Source organism: Suncus etruscus, chromosome 10, assembly GCF_024139225.1.
Source record: "Suncus etruscus isolate mSunEtr1 chromosome 10, mSunEtr1.pri.cur, whole genome shotgun sequence".
Taxonomy (NCBI): domain Eukaryota; kingdom Metazoa; phylum Chordata; class Mammalia; order Eulipotyphla; family Soricidae; genus Suncus; species Suncus etruscus.
The window spans coordinates 76,603,345-76,626,565 of NC_064857.1; the positions used below are offsets into that span (position 1 = coordinate 76,603,345).

At 33.3% G+C, this 23,221-nt stretch overlaps 1 protein-coding gene across 1 annotated transcript in view; it reads right to left on the minus strand.

The window, feature by feature from the left end:
* Positions 1-23,221, minus strand: part of LOC126020221 (netrin receptor DCC-like) — a 223,320-nt gene that overhangs the window by 128,009 nt on the left and 72,090 nt on the right. The window contains exon 3 of the mRNA XM_049781675.1: positions 5,832-5,973. Coding sequence (XP_049637632.1) covers positions 5,832-5,973 — 142 coding nt within the window. The remainder of the gene's footprint in view (positions 1-5,831; positions 5,974-23,221) is intronic.

Genomic DNA, 23,221 nt, shown 5'->3' on the forward strand with positions numbered 1-23,221 from the left:
TTACTAAAAAATTCTCAACATAGAGTGGATATTAGAGTTTAATCTTACAATCTTTCTGATTTGATTTATATTTTTTGAATTCATAATCTATTAGTTATCAGTCATTCAATTTTGAGTAGAACAAAAATCCACTGTTAGATTGAAGTTAACATTGAAACTCAGCTTAGAAATAGTCTAATGTTTCTCACATGGGGTTCCACATGGCTGGTCAAATCATGTACAATCATATAGAACAGGACAAGTGATCTGTCACCCTCTTGGCCATATCTATAGTATAATTTTAATATTCCACAGATATTAGTGCTTTTGGTTACTCTAAAAACACTGTCGATTTTCCCATATTTAAATTAAACACTTTTATTTTGTTCTTTATATACCTGAGGAATCCCCAACTATCAATACTTTAGAAACTCTAGAACTATTTAAAATATCTATATCACTTAGTTGCATTTTTTAAATTAATATAGAGTCATATGTTTCATGAAATCTACTTAAATTTATATTATAAATCAAAGTGTTTCTAAAAGAAGCAGGCATACCATGGAAAGAAAAGACTTTAAAAATAGAATGGCTTCTCAAATTGAGGGGGAAATTATGGAAGGTATCAAGACCAATCAGTTGTATGATCACTAAGTAGTGATAAAAATGATCGGACTTTAACACCAAATCCAAAGTCAACAACAGAAGAATTGATACTCAATCTACAACAAGCTACATACAGAGGGGACCACTTATACTAGCAGCTTGGAGGGTAAGAGAAAGGCATATGAGATGCAAGCTGGGAATGGGGGCGGAGGGAGGTCAACTTTGGTGATGGGAATCCCCTGATTCAATGTTAATATGTACGTAAAATATTACTGTGAAAAATATGTAATCCACTTTGGTCAAAATAAAAATTATAATAAAATAAAAAAATGGCTTTATTGTTTATTAGAAATATTCTAGTTTGGGAAGCTGGAGAGATAGCACAGTGGAGGGAGTTTGCCTTTACAAATGCCGACCCAGGACCAATGGTGGTTCGAATCCAGGCATCCTATATGGTCCCCCGAGCCTGCCAGAAGGGATTTCTGAGCACATAGCCAGGAGTAACCCCTGAGCACCACCGGGTGTGGCCCCAAAACCAAAAAATAAAATAATCTGCTTCATTGCAGTATTATCTAGAGATGATTTCTAGTTTACATAGTCATATTAAAAAAATAAAAAATTAAAAATTTTTTATTCTAATTTTTATTTAATTTTTTTTTGTTTTTGGGCCACAATCAGTGACGCTATGGGTTTACTCCTGGCTCTGCACTCAGAGCAGTGCCTAAGCTTGAGAGATCATATGGGATGCCAAGGATCAAACCAAGCGAGGTCAGTCCTAGATCAGCCAGGTGCAAGGCAAACACCCTACCTTTGCGTATAGCTCTGGCCCTAATTCTAAGTTTTTTCTATCAAAAGATTTTAACCTTTGAACTTCTGCATGTAGATAGTGTAGTAATAAGAAAAATCAGAAAATATGTTTTTTTCCATAGAGTTTGGAGATTTTCTTTAGAATTCTAAACTGCACGTACTGGTAGTTCTACTACCCTGTTGTGAGATGTGTTTGGGTTGGCATGTTTTAGATGTGTTGAAAACTCTTGTGATCACAATTTCTGCTTTTCATTTTAATGAATTTTGAGAATCATATGACAATCAGTTTATAAAGATGTACTGAAAATTAGTCATTAGACTTTGACCAGCAATTTCTCTTTTAGTTATCATTTCTGAATCAAAATAGATGATATTCCCTAAAATTACTACATTAATATGATATAGATAAAATAGCTAAAGTTATTTTTTTATTTATCTACTTAAGCTCCTGTAAGAATAGTTGTATGTTATGTGTTTCCTAGCTAATACTCAGAATAGCTTTATTTTTAGGGAAGTATGGTATAAGAAGCAATTATTTGCTTACATATAATTTTATTGTTGGAAGCTGACTTCTAGAGTTTTTATCCCCAGTATGATATTCCTCCAAATTCTATAACTATTCTGTCATATTTCTAATTTATTTGAAATTAGAGTACATGAGGGTAAATTATTCAAAGTGCTATTTCACTTTATTCCCTTAATTTTAACTTTATTATAAAATTATTATGCTATTGTTTCTATTTTCAGTCCATAATATGTCAATACATACTTATTCTATATTGGTCATAAAAAAAAACACAAGAAAGCTCTTAATTCAATTTCAAACAACCTTCTTTGAAGAGCACTCAAAAATTTAAAATAGCACTTTACAATTTAGTTAACATGGATTCCTATGGTAAAACTGAGCAGTGATTTAAAATCCTTCTATAACTCTGAATTACTTTGTTATTGCAGATGTCTCATTATCCTAGCAAAACATACACACACAACAAAAAACACCTGTCAAACAGAGATGAAAAGAAGTTTAATTCTTTATACCTGAATATTATATCACCCTAATGAAGCATTCTGGCATTTTCAACTTTCCAACAGTCAAATCAATATAGTCTTCTTGTACCTTATAGGTATTGAAAACCCAGGCAAATATCCTGTACATTTTAAAGTGCTAAAGATTCATATAGATAATCAATTACTTTTGCTCATTACAAAGTGTATAATTTAGTATAGATATCCTGAACACAGGTCAACATCTAGCCAGTCTCCTAATTTGTAGTACCTCTGAGTTCCTTGGTGTTTTGTACAATTGAAGACATTCCCACAATAGTTAGCAGTGCCAAAGGCATTATTGAAAGCAGTGGAACAAAAGGGAGAGGCTATACAAAACTTTCTTTTAATGTTTTAAGGATGTGAGGCTATTCTCTGCAAGGTTGTATCCACACTCAAATTTAAATTGGATTCTGTGTGACCATTTTGCAACAAATAACAGGTACTGTCATAAATATAAATGCTCAGATTATGTTTACATTAGCAGCTGTATTTTATATCTACTGAAATGTACAATGTAAATGAAGACATCGTATTTGGAGATCAGAATCTAACAAATTTAATAAATCTGGAAAAGAGCTGTTCCAATAACAAGCTAATTGTAACAAGCTCATTAATTCATCCTGTTTCTCCGCCTTGGCTAGACTAATATTAACCCAGCATGCTGATGGGCTGCCTAATGCCTATCTTAGATACATTAAAATGTATAATTTAATTGTTTATTTTTGAAAATATTAAAGGGTATATTCAAAATCACTGTTACAACATAATAAAAGAAATTTTCAGTGAATTGAATAGTCCCCACCCCCCACAAACAATATATAATTGCATTGGCAGATGCGACCGTACTTATAAATAGGGAATTCACAGTTATAATTAGTTCAGGATCTTAGAATGAAATTATTCTGGCTTTTCAGTGGATTAATAGCTAATAATAAGTATTGTTTTCAGAGAAGAGAGGCCATTGAGACACAGGAGGAAGGAGAGGCAGATATGAAGACAGAGATCTGGAAAGATGCATTTAAATGCCGAGAAATGCCAAGGATTATCAGCAAGCATCAGGCATGAGGAGCAGAACAGGACTGATGCGCTCAGTATCACCAGGAGAGTCAATCTCAGTTGCATCTTCTTACTGACGTTCTGGTTTCTCCCAAGTAAAATAATATAGTTCTATTACTATGAATCATGACCTGCATAATAATTTCTCATGAAATCTCTAGAACTAATATAGGATCTTGGAGATAATTAAATAATGAAAATCCTGATACATGTTCCTCTGTAAAGTTATTCTTACAAAGAACTACCTTTCATAGGTAAAAAAATCCTGAAAGTTTGTGCATGTAGGAGCCAGAATTTTTGTCCTGAAAGTACTGAGGTGAATATACTAAACTACATTTGCCAATAATTATACATTCTAAATCATAATTTTCATTATTATTTGCTTCTAAAGTAACAGTTTTATGGGCATGATTATCATTAAAAACAGCAAAGAATATGAAGGAAAACGGAAATAAATTTCTCATTATTGGAGACATGGATTATATTTTGAGAAGAAAAATATTCATTTGTATATCATACACATTCTCACATTATATTAAATACCCCAGTGAATATATATTCTTCATTCCAAGTCAAATCTTATTTTAAATTTTCCCATAATTTAATTAGGAAAAAAACATAGAAGATAATGATTTTTTTTTCTAGCCTACCCTCTCTCAGAGATATACCTCATTTTGTTTTATTAAGTATTTTTTGACTTTTTCACTGAAATAGCATAAAATTGTACTTTAGAAGGTGTGGTAAAGTTCATAGGCATAAAAGGCAAAAATTAAAATAAATACGAGTACAAAAAGCATTTAGATCAAGTCACATAATATAGTGTTAGCAGTGCATGTATGTATATGTATATACATATATATTCATACATATACATATGTATATATATACACCCCCCCACACACACACTTTTCAACTTTCTCCACTTTCAACACCCTAGTTCTTGTCCATATCATCAGGTCAAACTATTATTATCCTAGTAGCTTTCTACCCTTAGCTGGAACTCCTGACCTTTGTCTTTATTGTCTCTGGATATTATTACTGTACTATATTTTGTTTTTTCTTATATCCACAATGAGTAAGATTATTCTGAATATACATTTCCCTCTGGTTCATTACACTCAGCATAATAGTCTCCTATTTCCTATGCAGTTCTCCACTATGAAACACAATATTTTTTATATTTTTTGGAAGGTGTCACACCCAGTGGTGCTCAGGGTGTACTCCTTGGTCTGCACTCATAAATCACAGCTGGCAGGCTCAGCATACCATTTGGGATGCTGGGGATCAAACCCTGGTTGGAGGGGCTGGAACAATGGCACAGCGGTAGGGCGTTTGCCTTGCATGTGGCTGACCCAGGACTGATCGCAGTTTGATCCCCCGGCTTCCCATATGGTCCTCCAATGCAGAAGCAATTTTTGAGCACATAGCCAGGAGTTACCAGTAAGTGTCACTGGGTGTGACTCAAAACCCAAAACCCAAACCACACCAAACCAAACAAAAAAGCCCTGGTTGGCCATGTTCAAGGCACATGCCCTACACACTGTGATATTGCTCCAGCCCCTGAAACACAATAGTATTTCATACAACTTTATAGAGATAGCTTTGAGGACAAGCAGATCTTGTATTTTTTAATTCTAAATTTATAGTTAATTCAATAATATACCATCATGATTTGATTTCTCTTATTTTATAATTTTTCTTATTTCCTCATTATTACCTGCTTTGTACTTCAAAGTCCTTACTTTGATTTTACAAAGATGTTTACAAAGAACCTAAAATGACTTGTACATAAATTCCCAGAAGTTAAAAGAAATATGCAATTATTCATTTTTTTACTTAAAGAAACATTTCAAAATAATTCCTGGAAACTGGACCTAGTCTTCATAAAGAAATTTGACCTATGATAAGTTCCATCAGTATTTATACAAAAGTGAATTAATTTTCACATTTACAGAAATGGAATAGGCTATATTTACCCTACAAATATAAATATTCACCCTCTTTTATAACACCATCCTCAGTCCTTTAGATTGAAAAAGGTGAATCCAACAGAATAGATTTGGAACCTTTTGATTAAATGACTTCAAAGTTGTAGATAAGACATGAGATGTTACTTACAACAGTAGTTATTTTTGAATCAGTTACATAGAGAGGCTAGTATCGTATGTATAAAAATCCTATTGTATACTTATTAATTATAATACTAATTAGAACAATAAATGTTAGAGTAATAAATGTTATGAAAAAGAGACTGTTGATGAATGTAAGTTTATCTTATTCCCAAAGCATTTATAATTCAACAGAATCTTACAAGATGACACCACATGAAAACTAACCTGTGAAGAGGTACCAAAGGTTGTTTGGTTCCAGCGTTTCTATCTCACCCCTTCGCGTTGTCTTCCTGTGTCGAATTTTATAACCAGTAATAAATCCATTTTGTGTACCCGATGGAGGAGGCAACCAGCTTACTTTGATACTCTGTAAAATAATAGATATACATTAAAACATTAAAAAAGGAGCAATACGACAGAGTAGAAGAAATGACCCAAAACCTAAGCATAAAAAAGCAGAGAAGCATAAAGTGGTAGTATTAGAACTAAATCAAATTGATTCTTAGAATCTAAAAATCTTTGATTTTTCAAATTTTGACAGAGATACAATTGTTTTTATTATATGAATTACTCTCTCAACTTTACAAGTACCACCACATTTCAAGTAACATTTGAAAAGATAATAATGAAAAGATAAGAGGTGTTAGCAAATAATGTAGTGAATAATGTGAAAAAAATGATAAATTCTTGGGTCCAGAGAGCTAGAATTGTAAGATGCTTGCTTTGCACCAGTTGATTCAAATTGGATATGTAGCACCACATATGGCCCCTTAAAATCACCTGAATGCAGAGCCAGATCTAAGTCCAGAAAACAGCTGGATGTGGTTTCCAAACAAACAAAATAAAAGATACATTTAAATAGCATTTTAAGAGATGCTTTAAAAATAGAAATTATTTGTGTGTCAAAATTTAAGGAGGACTGGGTATGATTTCTTCCTTAGGAATATATTAAAGTATATTTTTAAATATATCAAAAGAAAGGATTGAGTCATGATATGGAATGACAACTATATTGAAAATCCTATCTATATACAGAAGACCCCTGCCTCAAAACACTAGAGAGCTGAGTTCTTTATTTTCTAGGGACATTGGAGCAAAAGGAACTGATTTAGATATTCAATGAGAACAATATGAAAGAGAACCAGGAAGAAAGGTAAAGGGCAGAAACTCTACCAACGTCTGAAACAGTACAACATCACGAAAAAGAGAAGATCCAAAGCTTCCAGAATAGAGAAAAAGCTGATTCAATTTTTTAAAAAAAATTATAAGTACATTTCAAGTAAAGATAGCATCAGGCAAGCTTTGACCATTACCAGAGAAAGAAAAAAGGAAAGGTAGTGTGAAGAAGATTAATAGAGATGGAAATGTATAAGAGCTGTGAATTCAGACAAAAAAATAAACCAGGTGGTATCTCAAACTTCTGGATTAAGATAAGAAATTATGGACACTTACATAAGCACATTATTGAGAAGCAAACGGTAAGTTTTATATTGGAAATTATAGCTAAATATAGTGAAAAAAGAAGTCTGAAGAAAATAGGAATAGGCTTTAGGAAGGACATACAAGAATCCATTGCTTTTCAATAAATGCCTATTGGTACAATTAATTAAAATAAGTAGAATGTAATACTTTCATACATTTTGCATCAAGTAAAAATTTAATTTTTTTCTCTTGGTGTTTAGAAAATAAGGTCTAATATTATAAAGAATTTAGAGAGACATTAGAAAAAGATTGTGGGTCTCAGGATCCACAACCCTAAGGCCACTTTGATTTCATTTCAATCTTGGAGCAATGCAGTGGAAGCAAAATAATACTTGCCAAGAAACAGAACTCTGAAACCCTGCTTCTAGCTATTACTCTAAATGTCATTAAATTTCTATGTAAAATGAAATAAAAAGTAAGTTACATTCTAAATATTTAACGGTTTCAAAGCATGTGCCAAGTAGACTCAACTCTCATAATTTGTGATAGTCATGTTTTATGAACACAGAATGAAAAAATACTAAAATACAGCTTCTATGAAAAATAAAAAGTTCAAGCTTCTTTTGATTACCAATCTATTGACTTGTAAAAACTTGTTTTTTATGTGTTTCTACTTACTTTAATATTAGCATTCATCCATTAACATTGTATGCCCAACATACTTTATATGTCATGTATAAATGAAGATTATTAACACATGATTTACTCCACGGGGCATAGTATTCTGATTCTAAGTAGCTTTATACTTAAGTGGGGGCTTTAAACAGTACATTAACAATATAAACACCACCATCACCAAAAAAGTAGTGACTAACTACAAAAAGGGTATCTGCTTACTCAATCAGAGCTAAAACAGAAGAACACCTTCAGGTGCACCCTCTGCTGGAAATATTGCTACTGGGCTCAACATTTTGAATGTTTTGCATGTATGCACATTTTCAAATAACTGTAAAACTATTGAGCGAATTCATTTTGGTTAATTAATATATAGCCAATAGTAAAAATTGTAAATATAAACTCAGTAGATGAAAAACAACAATAATTATATGCTTTAATAATATTAGAGGGCAGTTTAGAATTTAACAGTCATTTAAGTTAGTAATACATTTTAAGTATGGTATACAAAAATACTTTATATTTATCTAATGATTCTTTACATGTAGAAAGTTAATATCATTTTTTTTTACTCTTAAAGTTTCTTTTTTCATATTTACTATAGACTTATTAATGGTCTAAAGCACTTTGCATCCCTGTATTTTAACCTGTCGGTCTACCAAAAAATTCCTTCCAATCAAGTAATGGCTATATAATTAGGGTGCTATATTGTTGCCAGGCAAACAGAATGTTACAGGGTTTTAAAATCAAATATTCGGATGGGACCCTGGGACTGGGCAGAGACTGGGATGGGATGCTACATATCAGTGTCTCAGGAACATTTCTTGTATTTTTTAGGTTTGTAGATGTAAAAGTTGAAGAATGCTGCTCTAATTATTGTTCACACAACGATATTTTGTTAAGGTCTCTTATACAATTTTGTAAATGGGGACACAGAATGATTAAGTATATTCAAGCTTTTTATTCAATATCTGATGTAGGTACTTTCTGCACTAGAGTGTATGAGTTTGATGCCGCCATTCTTTAATATTTAACCTTGTTTTTCATGGGAGGTCAAAACCCCCAGCCTCTAGGTCAACAAGGTAATATTCATTCACTGTATTTTACATATTCTTGCTAAGCTGCAACCACTAACCCAATATCTCGGAGACAAGGAAAGACCCATATATATGGGTTGTCACATGTTGTCACTATTCTGAATGAACGTAGATCGTGTATGTATACTAACAATGAAAACACAAACTATAAAAATATGAAATAGATTCAGAAATACAACAGAAATAAAGACAAAAATTAGTTTTGGGGATCTCCTTTATTATATTTTAATTTTAATGCCATGACTTACCAAGCTGTGCATGACTCAATCATTTTAGGCTTTAATGTTCAAACACCAATCCCACCATGAGTGTAATCTTCCCTTCACTAGTGTCTCCAATTTCCTGCTAACCACCATAGCCTGTCCCATTGCAGGAACATTTATATAAAATTGTTACAACATAATGAAATCAATTTGATATGGTTGTTATGTCTCTCCATGCTATTGTTAAAGTCAATGCCTCAGGATTTTCTGAGCTGTGATTGGTTGGACCTTCAGTGTTACTCTTTAGGCTTACCAAGATTGATAGATTTCTATGTATTAGATTTTTATGATACAACTGGGTGGACACTAGTATGAAATTTTGAGTTGTCTCATGGCTGCATGGTCCAGGATCTATATATAAATCTGAAACAAATTTGGTTGATTGACAGTTTGATAAGGTTAAATTGTGGAGGTAGGCCATTAATGTCAGATGAGGTAGCATATGTTTCTGGGATTTTGTAGCTTCATGTAGAAATGGGAGTCCACTCCCACCCATTCTGAGAACGTCCCACAGGTTACATGGTAAGCATCATAATCCATCATTTTTTTTGAGGTTATTAGAGCAAGTAGGCTGTTTTACTACCAGAAAGATGGCGGTGTAAGAGAAGACTCCTGGGTTTTCTGGTAGAGCATGTATGTGAGTTAGGGCTTGGTCCATTGAGGTCCCCTTTATACAGAGAACATCCTTCAACTCTAAAGATTCATTGGTCTGATAGGTAAGGCATTTAAGGCAGAGGAAAAGTCAAGAGCAAGTGTAAAGTTTAATAGTAATATAGAACATCTTTATGAGAAAGCTAAATAACTCATCACAGATCAAATGAGTTTTAGATGACAATAGAACATCATATAGAGGAGAAATTAAAGCCTTTAAGTTTCTGTTCTATGTGATTAGTTTATCTACTCACTATACTGAAATATGGGTTAAGTTCTTTGGGAAATAAACTAGTAAATAAAACACATGTACTGCTTCTCACTCTCAGAAGTCCATAACTATAAATGTATAGACACAGGCCCATATCTCTCCCCATGTCCCATATACATACATGTACATGTGTGGATGGTTATGTTATTAACTGATTTATAAGCTAGCAAAAATCAGAATAGATGGGGCCGAAGCAGTGGCGCAAGCATTAGGCATTTGCCTTGCACATGCTGACCTAGGATGGACTGCAGTTTGATCCCCACGGGGTCCCATATAGTCCCCCAGGCTAGAAGCGATTTCTGAGTGAATAGCTAGGAGTAACCCTTGAACATCATTAGGTGTGGCCCCAAAAACGAAAACCCCAAAAAATCAGAATAGATAACTAGTCATAACTTTGTTCTATCCTACTATTCATTTATATTTTTAATGTTTTTTATAAATTTATAGAAGATATTCTGATTTTTTTTCATTTTTATAGATGAAGAATTTGAGTCACAGAAGTGAATGGCCAGATAACCATATGTGATTACTAGAATATTGTCAAATTGTTGAGACTAATATTATCTTTCTTTTGTACTAACACAGCTAATAGCAGAACTTACACTTAGCAATTCTACTCATATAAATTATTCTACAAAGTGATACAAGTAAATTTAAATAATTAGTTTTTTAATATATTCAATGAAGTTTCCAATAACTATCCTTACAAAATCAAGAAGGGTCATTTTCTAAATATTACAAGCTTGTTTATTTTTAAAAGTAAAAGCTGCATTTCAATAGGAAATGGAAATACAAATGAAGATGTCAAAACTTAGGCCAATAGGAAGAACCCTGTGATTTCCAGTAATGCTTTGCAATGGCTTTTCTGAATGACCTCCCATAAGTCATATAAATGACCCCAATGTCATTGCACACATTGGAGAATGAAGAATAATTTTGCATAGTGTGCCTACCAAATGATTGTAAATCACCTGAGAAGCTGAGAGAACTTATTTATACTAATGGTTACATGAGCAATGCTTAATATTTGACAGATAATAATTTTTCTTTATTATTTTTGAGGATTTCCAGTGATTGCATAAATTATTCCCACATCTCCAGTACCTTAAAATCAATGTTCAGCAGCAATTAATTATCAGAATTGGTTATACACCATACATGCCAGGAGGTATACCCTTCAATGACTATTATTTATATTTGAAAATAATCTTTTATTTTTATTCATTCTCATATGTGAGTTGTAGCTAAGTTGTAGCTAATAAGTACATTTATTCTCTCCCATTTATTTTTATGACCCTACCAGCAGATTGCCAAAATTGGTGGTCAAAGTTCTTCTCTGAAAGTTCTACCATCTGGCTAATCAAGAAGTTATTTTGTTTTGTGATAACAAGTAAAGTTTTCAGCAACATTTTTTTTTATTTTCTAATCAATGTATTTTACTTCTATGATATCTTTTCATGCTCAGAAAATCAGACTTCATTATCACTCTGATCAATTCACCTAAAACTGTCACTTTGTTGGGAATATTAAACAATAATTCCTAGCTTTCAGGGGCAAGCCTGAAAATGACTTTTATTAAAAGTATTTTAATACTTATTTTTTTAATGCACATGATCTTTGCTTTTAAAAAAATCAACCCCAATTGGCTGTGACTTGACATTTGGTCATTTCTGAACTTGAGAGGGAGAAATTAATCTGAGAACCTAAAATTTTTCTCCAAAGTCACATTGCATAAGCTACTGTTTTTTGTTTTACAATCCCATTGCGCATGTTCATTCTGTCTTAAATTTTTGACAGTAAATTGTGGAGAAAGAGGAGAAAAAAAAACCCTTTCAAACTCAATTACTTTAGCAGAAAAGCCCTTTCTTGAATGTGGCTTCATTTGAAGAACTTAAACTGAAAGCATTATTTGGAAAAATATCTGTGGAGTAAAAGAAAATGTCTTGTCTGAAATACAGAAATCTAAAGATCTTAAATCTATATTCAAAATCAGTTTTGACTGCTGCCTACTTCTGTTCCATATTTCTGGTGACTTGTTGACTCTCGTGTGAAGCTGCTTGAAGAATGAAATATGCTTTAATACCCAAGAGCACATGTGGATTTTTATTAGAGTGCCCACCAGCACTTTGAAGAAATTTATTTTCATTGCATACCACATCTGTCCCCTTATATACATTCCCTCTGCCACTGTCCTATTTCAGACCTTAATTTATCATTGCTAAGAATATTACCATAGATACTAATTTATCCCCATGTTTCCAATGTTGCACTGCTCACAGCCGTATCAGGCTCTCTTCCTTATCAGTGAATGAGCCACTTAAGCTCCCTGAGTCCAACTTTTCTCATCTGTAATATAAGTTAATAGCAGAAAGCACCTCAAAGGAGTGCAGCTTGGATTAAAAGAGACAATACTTAGAAGTTCTATCAAAGTGATGATGCATAATAATTAAGGCGTGTCTTGTAAATATTTTAAAGACAAAAAGAAGATGAAAAGATTTGGGGAAAATGAAATAAGGTAACAAAATAGTAAGGGTTGGAATGAAGAAAGCAAGCAAGACCAGTCAGTTTGTGGGTACTAATTATTTGTTTATTGACTCAACAATTTTTATTCAGTAAGGCATAAAGAGTACCAAGACACATTACCAAGTAACAGATAAATTATTTTTCTTCACCTGCATCTACCGAGCAATATAATGATAAAGTATTTATTTTATATTTTTTACTGTGAAGAAATGTCACATTTCTTGTTTGCTGACAATGAAATGCCATGCCTAGATAGCAAAGAAGAGATCTTGGACGAGGATGGGGACTAAAGGAAAGCAGAGAAATGAAAATATACAAAATATATATTTGGAACAACTTGGTGATTTATTGAATGTCAAGTGTATATAAGGAAAAGCTATCAAGGATGACAAGCATGTAACTGATAGAAGCAACTTACTGGAAGACAATGCATGTACGGGGATAGTGTCTAAAAATCCACTTTGAAAAATATTTACTGTACCACTGTAGAGGTACAGTGGAAGTGGAGGAGAACCAGATAACCTAGTTAATTCAAGTTTACATTTTAAGCCTTGCAGGTGTGGGAGTAACCAGTTAGGCAGAAGAAATGACTAAAGGTGGAAATAAGAAGAGATAAAAGTAGTTTCTGTGTGTCTGGAAAGATAATATAGCAGGCAGGGTATTTTCACTGACTGTGGCCAACCAGGTTTGATCCTTGGCATTCCATTTGGTCCCCTATACATCATCTGGCTTGATCCATGAGTGCAGAACCAAGTGTCCCCCCGAACATTGCTGGGTGTAGCTCCCAAACAAACCAACCAAATAACTAGTCTCTCTGATCCCAACTCACAACCAAATCAATGGCAGAAGAAAAGGAAATTCACACATGTACAGAGAAGGAAAAAAAAGTAGGGGAACAATGAGCTACCAGCAGCGAGACAGAAACAGAGTTCCAGCAATGGACAAGAGGTCCACCAAGAGAAGTTGAACATCAAGGATTGGACAAGGAATATAGGAATCCTAGAGTCAGCAATCCCATTGGACACCTGAACATCCTTGAACCTGGACACTGTGGAACCTTGAACACTATAGGATACTTTGCACAGTGAACAAAGGGCATCATGTACCTCTGGACATTGTGGTACACTTGATATCATGAAACATGGGTATCATAAACCTTGGACATGGGGGGCCAGTGAACCCTTGACATCATCAGATTTCTATACATATGGCACTTGACTACAATAGCTACAGCCCACAGAAAGCATAATCCTGCATAAGTAGTTTAGCAAACAATGCCCAAATATCCTCAACATCTCAGGTTCTTGTGTGTTAACCTAATAGGAATGCCCAAAACCCAAATCAGCTAGGGCTTACCATGACACTAGTACCCATAAGTGGCAATTCAGCAATATGCAGAAACAAAGGCTGTTCTTATTTGCAGTAGATTATGTAATATTGTGAAGGGCATTTTCTAACTATAGCTTTTGAATAAATCTAAATCAATACCAAAGCTCTATAACAACACTTAATATGTAAACTTTAATATTTATCTAAATATTTAAATTATTCTTTTGCTAAATATGTCACTGAATTTTAAATGGAAATAAAGATTAAACTATTGAACAGGTATTTTAAATACCATTTTTGTTATAACTGTGAACAATTTTCCAAAACTGTTCTGCCTTTGTATAAACATATTCTTTATGGTATTAACCAAGTATACTTCATAAAATGTCAGTGAGATATTATAAGGACAATACATTTTTTTTCCTACTGTTGTATACTATTCTTGAAGATGTGACTTTTTCCCCTTACTATCATAAATATGCTATTTCGAATACATTTTGGTAGCAAACTTTGAGCCCACATAGGATATTTATTTAAAATGATGTGAAATGATGTTGACAACTATTATATGAGGCATCGGCTATTATCATAATATTTGAGTTAATTTTTATGCAATAACAAACGTTGCATACAAATTAAGTGGCATTTGATTTAAAGTATAATTTTATTAATACATCTTAAATTTGGGTAAGAAACATAAAAATGGAAGTCAATTGTGATATTATTTAATAATTCTGAATGATACAAAGATCATCAATATTTTTTCTAGTTACTACATAGATGTCTCTTTTTCTCAGTTGTTATTTGCTCTTCATAGCTTACTGCCAATGGAATACTATCTAGAAACTAAACCTTATTTGACCTACTCTGGGAAAATTCCATTTCTAGTTATGTAATAAGAAAAGTCTCACTGGGTCAATTTCTTGGGTTGCTCAAATTTAAAATCAAACACAGCAAATTTACTTAGGAGATTTGAGTTTAAGTTTAAGTAGCTGGGTTTCTCTATAGAGTAGCTGGAACATTTCTTTCCAGATAACTTTGTCTTGTTAATCAGCCTGGCTCATATGAAAAATCTGTATGTAGACCAAGTCCTTCAGCAGCTATTGTCACCTTTGTGAATTTGTGACAGCATGGTAGTTTCCATGACAGTATTTACTTCTTTCTCTCAATTTCCAATTCAGCTGTTTTCACACTTTGACCTGTATTTATCTAGGAGCCCCTGGCTCACCACCTCAGTTCCTCCGTAGTCACAATCTAGAACAGAACGACTGTCTCTCTGGTTATTGTGACTGTTCTTTCTGAAAGAACATTTTCCAACATATGACTTACATTAAAGTATACAGCCCACTTGAACATAGCTCTGAACTTTGTACCCATTCATCCCAGAGATCTATCCTTTTTTTAGAGTATACAATGGGCACAAGTCAGACTTCGAAAAATTCTTACACAGTAAAAAAGATCACTTTTAATAAACTCCATAATCTCTGTGTTTTATATCTGTATGTGTTTTAGCTAACATAACTTGGGTTTAATTTAAATTGATTCTCAAACATTGACATACTCCCACTTTGCTCCTTTTATCAAATCCTGGGAGTTCAACATTCACAAATCCAAGAGCAAGAGTGGGGTGTTAATCAATCACTTAACTAACTCACTCTATTTTGGAAGCATGCAGAATTTGAACTAGTAATAACTAGTGATATAGCTTATAAAAACTTTCTGTGAAAAACCAATTTAACACTATCCAGTAAAATAAAGGGCACTGATTCTGATAAATTTGCAGTCAGGTAGGGTCCTATTTTGCAAATATTGAAAGTAATTGTTTGGCAGCTCTTTCTTCAGTTATTAAAAGATGAGACTTCAAGGTGAGACTCAGGTAATGAGCAGACAAGAAAGCTTTATTATTCTGGCTAGAAAGTAGTTTTGAATTGGAGGTAAAAGAGAGTACAATGTTCTATCAATGAAATACACACCATAAGGTAGATGATGGAAACATACAGCTCCATTCACAGCTTTTCTTTCATGTACTCTTTCATGTACGTCATGAGGATGTATTTATTTGCCTTAATTATAAATTACAATCACAACCCTATCCTCTCCCTTCTTGTTGAGTGTTTATCAGGAGAAAGAAACCAGAAACCCTAAAAATATTACAGAATAGATTTTGTTCCTATTTTAATATATTTTTTTATTTTACAAATAGCAGAACATTAATAAAAGAGTAGTAGTAGTTGTGGTAACATATAATTTTAATTACCTTTTAATAAAAGAAATTAAAACTGAAGAGATTTATTTTTCTTGTTTGTTTTGCATCACACCTGGTATTGCTCAGGGGTTACTCATGCTTCTATGCTTAGGAATTATTTCTGAGCTTGGGGACCATAGGATATACCAAAGATCCAACATAAACTGGCCTTATGCTTGGCAAACGCTTACTGGCTGTGCTATGTCACTCTGGGACCTAAGTTTCTTTAAAAAATGATTCTAGGGACCAGAAAGATATAGCACAGTGGTAAGGTGTTTGTTTTGAACACAGTCAACCCACAACATACAGTGGCTCAATTCTTGGTATCCCATTTGATCCTTGAGCATGCAGGAATGATTTCTGAGTGCAGAGCCAGGAGTAATCTCTGAGCACTGCCAAGTGTGTCCCCCAAACCATAAATAAATAAATAAATAAATAAATAAATAAATAAATAAATAAAAGTCTGAACAAGAGGGAAACCATTTTGTAAGGACCACATAGTGTAAACCACATGCCTATTCCTCAAGCCTATTTCCATTAACACTGCCCCAAACTACCTGCCATACCAGGTATGGAAAATACCCCTAGAAAACAGGCATCATTTCAAATATCACCACAAAGCAATAAACTCCATATGTAACCCTATGTATGACCTTGGGCAGAATTCATCTCCTTCTAGAGGTAACCCTGATCAGTCAGTTTTGGTGCTGTTAGTAGACGGATTAAAGTTTTATTCAGTTTTAAAAAAAATTGAGTCACTGGCACATGTGCTCCTCGGACCCACACACATGGTGCCCATGATCATATAGCCTGCATCTCCCTTCTAGTGATATGGACTGTTCCACTTTTATGTTAGGTTGTGTACTGGAGCTCTCTCCACCTTTGGAGAAGCACACACTTTTTTTTGTTTGTTTGTTTGTTTTTGGGTCACACCCGGCGGTGCTCTGCACTCAGCAATCACTCCTGGCAGGTTCTGGGTACCACAAGGGATGCTGGGAATTGAACCTGGGTGTGTCCTGGGTCGTTTGCATGCAAGGCAACTGTCCTACCACTATCGCTCTGGCCCCAAGCCCACACATTCGCTTGAGAACGAGGCTCTCCCTTTCTTATCTTCTCCCTCCCTTTCTTCAGTATCTTCAGATAAAGCCTGTTTTTACTTAAAATTTTTTTGAGTCACTGAGAGTCAGTTTTACCTCACAGTTGGGTACTAAATACAAACAAATAAAACATAAATATCATGGATGAACAACTCTCAATAAGTCTGACCTGTCCTTATAAACATTTCATCTGATCGCAATATTCATGGTACATTTCCCTGGAAAATAACTTTGTTACTCAGAGACTTCAGACCATTGTATGCAAAGGTCATTTCTCTCTCTCTCTCTCTCTCTCTCTCTCTCTCTCTCTCTCTCTCTCTCTCTCTCTCTCTCTCTCTCTCTCTCTCTCTCTGTCTGTCTCTCTGTCTCTGTCTCTGTCTCTCTCTCTCTGTCTCTGTCTCTCTGTCTCTGTCTCTGTCTCTCTCTCTCTCTCTCTCTCAATATTGGTGAAGATTGAATTGCACTGAGCAATGCTTAGGGTTTGTATCTGGCTCTGTGCTCAGGAGTGACCTTGAGTGGTATTGAGGACCAAATGCGTTGGGACAGCGAGTGTTGTCAAACTTTGATTATCCTTGTGTGTGGCAAGTGCCTTAGTCCTCTGTAGTGTTTCTCCAGCCTTTGATTGGTCATTTATTGTGGCACATTGCCACATCCCAAATGAGTAACGCATAGAAATGTGCTTTTTACATAGATTATTAAAAACAGTCTTGAAGTTGGGGGCTGGAGTGATAGCACAGCGTCTAGTGTTTGCCTTAAACATGGCTGATCCAGGATGTATCTTGGTTCGATCCCGGGCATACCATACCAAATCAGGAGCGATTTCTGAACGCATAGCCAGGAGTAACTCTTGAGCATCACTGTGTGTGGCCCCCAAAAGCAAGAACAAACAAACAAAAGAACATTCTTGAAGTTAGCTTCACTTATGTGATTATATGCAGATTCTATAACTGGGGAGAAAATAAAATAATAATTTTTTTTCTTTCTAGCAAGATTTTCTTAGCCAACAAAATAAAATTAATACTACAAAACCAATAAAGACAATCACCCTAAGTGCAGAGGACAGATACTTCAGTCTAAAGAAAAAGAAATTAAAGACAGAGGCAGAATAGGTGTCTTTCTAGCATCTTCTTTTTCGGTAAACTCATAGATTTACAATATCATTGTTTTCAAGTGACACTTTTGGGGGGCAGAACGATGTTTCCAGTTTGTTTTCTTCTAGTCCTAGAAATGGGGGTTTAATTTCTAGGAGGTATTCACATTTTGACAAAATTCCATTACAATAAAGCAATTTGGTTGTTCCCAAGAGTTCATGATAAAGCGATCTTAGGAGTAATACATTTCAGAATTTGTCAGTATCAATAGACTTTATTCTCCAGTGCCTAAGTCATTTCCTGGAAGTTAGCTTGATGTTTAGGGAGGTTCATTAACACTTTCAGATCACTAGGTCTTTTCTAGAACCATTCATCTCTACCATATAAAACTACAGAAGCAATATAAAAGCCTTGATATAGGAAACAGAGTTAAGAAAGCCAGAGCACAACTACATCAGGGGACTTGCATGTAAAATTATGCCCTTGAAGAACTCGAGAAAATAGACTAATATATAATATAAGGCATAAAATGCAGTGTCCACTTAGCTTCCACTACCTTTTTGTTTTAGAAAATGGGTACTTTGATACTATTTGAGTAGTAAGGTGAATGGCATAACTTCAGAATATTTTATTTTATCAGATATTTAAGTAGCCTGGAACAAAGAGATAAGAGTGCAATGCTGATTTATGCTATATAAAAATTCCATCACTTTCTGAAAAACCAGTAAGAATTTGGGTATTGCAATAATGTACTTTTGCTAAAATGATCAGAATACACCAACTTAGTTTCTAAAAATGAAACTTTAGCTCAAAGGTTGCACAATGTTCAAAAGTACAATAAATACCATAATCTTGTGACATTTTATATTAAAATATTTTAGAGGAATAAAACCAGAAATCTTTAAACTATTGTCACAAAATATAATCTCTAACCAATGTTTGGTGGAAGACATATGATTACAAATAAATCTCATTTTGTATAGAACAATGCCCATCTACCTTTTCTATGCATCAAATTCAAGCAAGTTCAATATTCAGCAGTAAACATATATTGAATAAGAAAATAAAATCATACTCTGAAACAGTTTTCTTTTCAAAAGAATGCAGACACAGCTATTTAACACCAGCATATCTTTAAGCAAACTGTCAAATTAGTCCCTAAGTAATTAATCTCTGAAACCAGCAGGCTTTCAATCTCAGAGCAGCCATCTCAAAGACACGATTTACCATGTAATTACATGGGACATTACAATGTATTTATGAGGTCATTTGTTACAATGTACAGTAATTACAGACTACTTACATAGCTATTTATGTCTCATAAAATGAAGTGAGACTAAATATTTTAATTGTGTTGGAGAAATAAGGGAAAATATTTGAGTTCCAAATGTCAGGTGAGATTATAGGTCAGATTCACATAACTCATATTAACAGCTAGCTACTTCCAGAATCACAAGTGCTTTCTAATGATCTCTTGTAGAAAATGATGGTTTAAGAAATATTCTTCCCAAGAATATAGCAAATGAAATTGGTCTCCTCTGCTGTAATCTTTAGATAATGCCAGAAGACAGGCCAATAGTAACTTATATTCTTTCTGCTTTACATAAAAACCATAAATGGTGATGTGTTAAAAGATTTGATAGAGGAAAAACAGGATCACAGACAATGTTTTCATAAGTGATACTGTTTAGGCAATTAACCTGAATAACAAATAAACAAATATCAATAATTAAACATTTATTCTATTTTTTGGAATGAAAATGGTAGTTGTTTAGATTTTCATATATCCTATGTAAATCCATCCTTGTTTTCTTAAAAAAAGAAAGGCACCCTTTCAGAAGCATTTTCAAATACATTTTGTACTCCCAAATTTTCTACATTATTCACAATTTAGATTTGGATTCATACATATCCTAGTAAGTAAATCTAGCAGCAACTCAAAAGAGGGTTCTGAACTTATCACCACTAGAACATCATAGGTCTCTAGAACTTAACTCTTGCTTTGCATGGAGCAGCTCAACCCCAGAACAGGGAGTACCTCTGGGTTTAAAACATCAGCCCTTCCCAACTCCAACACACACAAACAACTAGTGGTTTCATAACTAAATTCATTGACTTAAAACATTGAATAAAAACTCTTATTTCTGGTGTTCTATTCATTGTATTAATCTCAAAAAGCAAATGTCACTATGTACCTAAAATACTACTGTGAATGATTTGTAATCCACTTTAGTCAAAATAAAAATTATTAATAAAAATTTTTTTTCAAAGAAAAAAAAAAGCAAATCTTACTATTTATGCAAGCCATTTTAGCAATTTATTCAACAAACATCTCGAATGCTATCTATGTTTATGGCATAATAATACAAGAAATATTTTATTGATAAGCATGGTACTTTCAGTTGATAGATTCTAAGATTTGTTGATCTTACTAAAGCTACTTAAATAAGTTGTCATGCTATAATATTCTGTTTTGATAAAAAATAAATTATATTATCTTTAATTTTTCAGAATTATAAGGTCTATTGTTTTATGAAACATGATATGCAAATAATGTCAAACTTTGTTTATTCTTGCTAAGTTTCCTCCCACTCATGTAATTCAGTGATTTAACAATACAAAATAATTTTAGTTTAGATAGTATAAAATATTCCATTGTTAGCTTGAGCCTGTCTTGTGACTTCAACAATCATTTTTCAAAAGAAATAACTGTCAAATATTTTTTGTCATGTGGATAGTCTAACCTCCAAATTTCTATAAATAAGTGAACTAATTAGTTCCTGTAAAGGCTGATCAGCAGGTAGACAGTGATGCTGAAATGCAACCTCCTGGCAAAATAGGATTCCATCAGTGTTCAGTGACTATTACATTATTTTAAAAATCATCCCAAAATTTGCCAAAACCAGATACTGCGTCTCACAAAACCATCTGCAAAATGTTGCCTGTTAATATGCAAATAAACCAATTAAAATGCACAGACTCATTCAACAGCCAGTCAGGTCAATTCTGATCAACTGTACCATTTTTATTTATACATGCAGAAAGAGAAGGTTCACTTTCCACTAAAGTTCAGAGAGGTACTTAGAAAGTAGCTAGGAACATATTCTCAATAACATCTTCCAACTTAGGAAGTAAAAATGATAGTTTGCTTTTAAAAAAGTATGGCTAACTATCAATACTTCAATCAGTATTTCAATTAAATATGCAATCATTATGCATCTAATTGATTAGAAATTACAGCACCTGTAGTGGCTATAATTTTAATTACTGACTACATTATACCTGATTACTTAAAATATGATATGCAAGGGAAATACTGGATTTTAAAGAAAAGAATACAACAATTCTGGAATATAATGAATCTATTAAAATTGAGTCTAAAACCCAATTAAGTAAAATAGTTAAAAATACTTTTTATGTTAAGCAATGTTAATGAATTTTATTTAAATTATACAACAGCAAGAGAAGCTGCCTAGTAATCATTTTAACATAACATGCCTGCCATTTTCGTGGGAGATGTATCTGGAAGTGGTTCAGAATAAGCCATTGTTCCTTGGAGCAAAAGGCACGGAAAGATTGTCCTATGTAACAAAAGACAATAATAGATACCCATTTCTAATCCATGCTTTTAAATATTCATGCATAAGAAGTAGTTTTGTTGAACATTTGTCACAAATATGACAGACTGGTCGATCGTCATCTTCAAGAGGGTACTTGGAATATTTTTTGGCACATACATATAAATAATTGTTCAAGCACAGCATTTTTTTTAAAGGAGAAAGCCCACGTTTAGCTAAGACACTTTAAAATTAGGTCATAGTAGCAAACATTTGAGTGGTGCAAATACTGCATGTCTACATTATGGTATTCTTGGAGATTTTAGTCAACTAGTTCTTGGTATTAGAATTAATAACATCTCTCTTATTTCCCCTCCATTGTGTCATGATAGAACTCAAGGCTTCCCATATGCAAGGCATGAGTTCTATAATTGAGCTATATCTCAGCCTTTAGAACCATAGAACCAAAATCTTTTCTAAACTTAAAGATCTACATCATTCTCGACTACTATAAGAAAGTGCATTAGGATATAGCACTTAAAATAGTTTTAATATCAGCTACTGTAAATTTTTTATAAATATTTTTGCAAAACTTAAATATTTGTACAAATGGCTTCTAAATTATTCAGAATTGCTATTTACATTTTAGAAACTTTATTACAAGAGTTCTCTATATTAAATTAGAACAATATGAAGTAGCCCTTCATGGTTATAGGATGGAAATGATTATGTAAACACATAATAAAAATATTGAGAAAAAATACAGATAAATTATAACCTTCATACATGCTATTGAAAATGTAAAGTGATACAGATGCTTTTAAAAGTAATTTGGTTGTGACAAGAAGTGTACACTGGAGACAGGATGGGTGCTGGAATATTGTTTGACTGAAACTCAAACATCAACAACTTTGTAACTGCACAACTCACAGTGATCTAATAATCATAACAAATTGACAGTTCCTCAAAAGGCTAAATAGAAATTTTTAAAAAGATCTGGCTATTATAGAAAAATATCGAAAAATGTCCTTTTTGTTTTGGGAGTACTGCATGCAAAAAAAATCTAAGTGTGCAATAACCTCTCTCTCTCTCTCAATGATTCTTACAGAAACATGAAATTATGTATGTTTCATAATCCAACATGGTTATTTCCATCACTGCTTTGGTAGCCTGCACTAGTGGTACACATGCGTGTTTGATGTTGGCAATTAAAATATACTGGGATAAATATGAGTTCCAAGAGGCAAAAAAAGCTCAATCTCATTCCATTGCTTCAGGCATTTCTTAAGTACATTTAGTAATCTTGGAATAGTTATCAGCCCAGGCATCTGGAAAGATCTCAATTGCTTAAGAGTTCTCATGAAATGCATGAAAGATTTATCGAGACAACAATC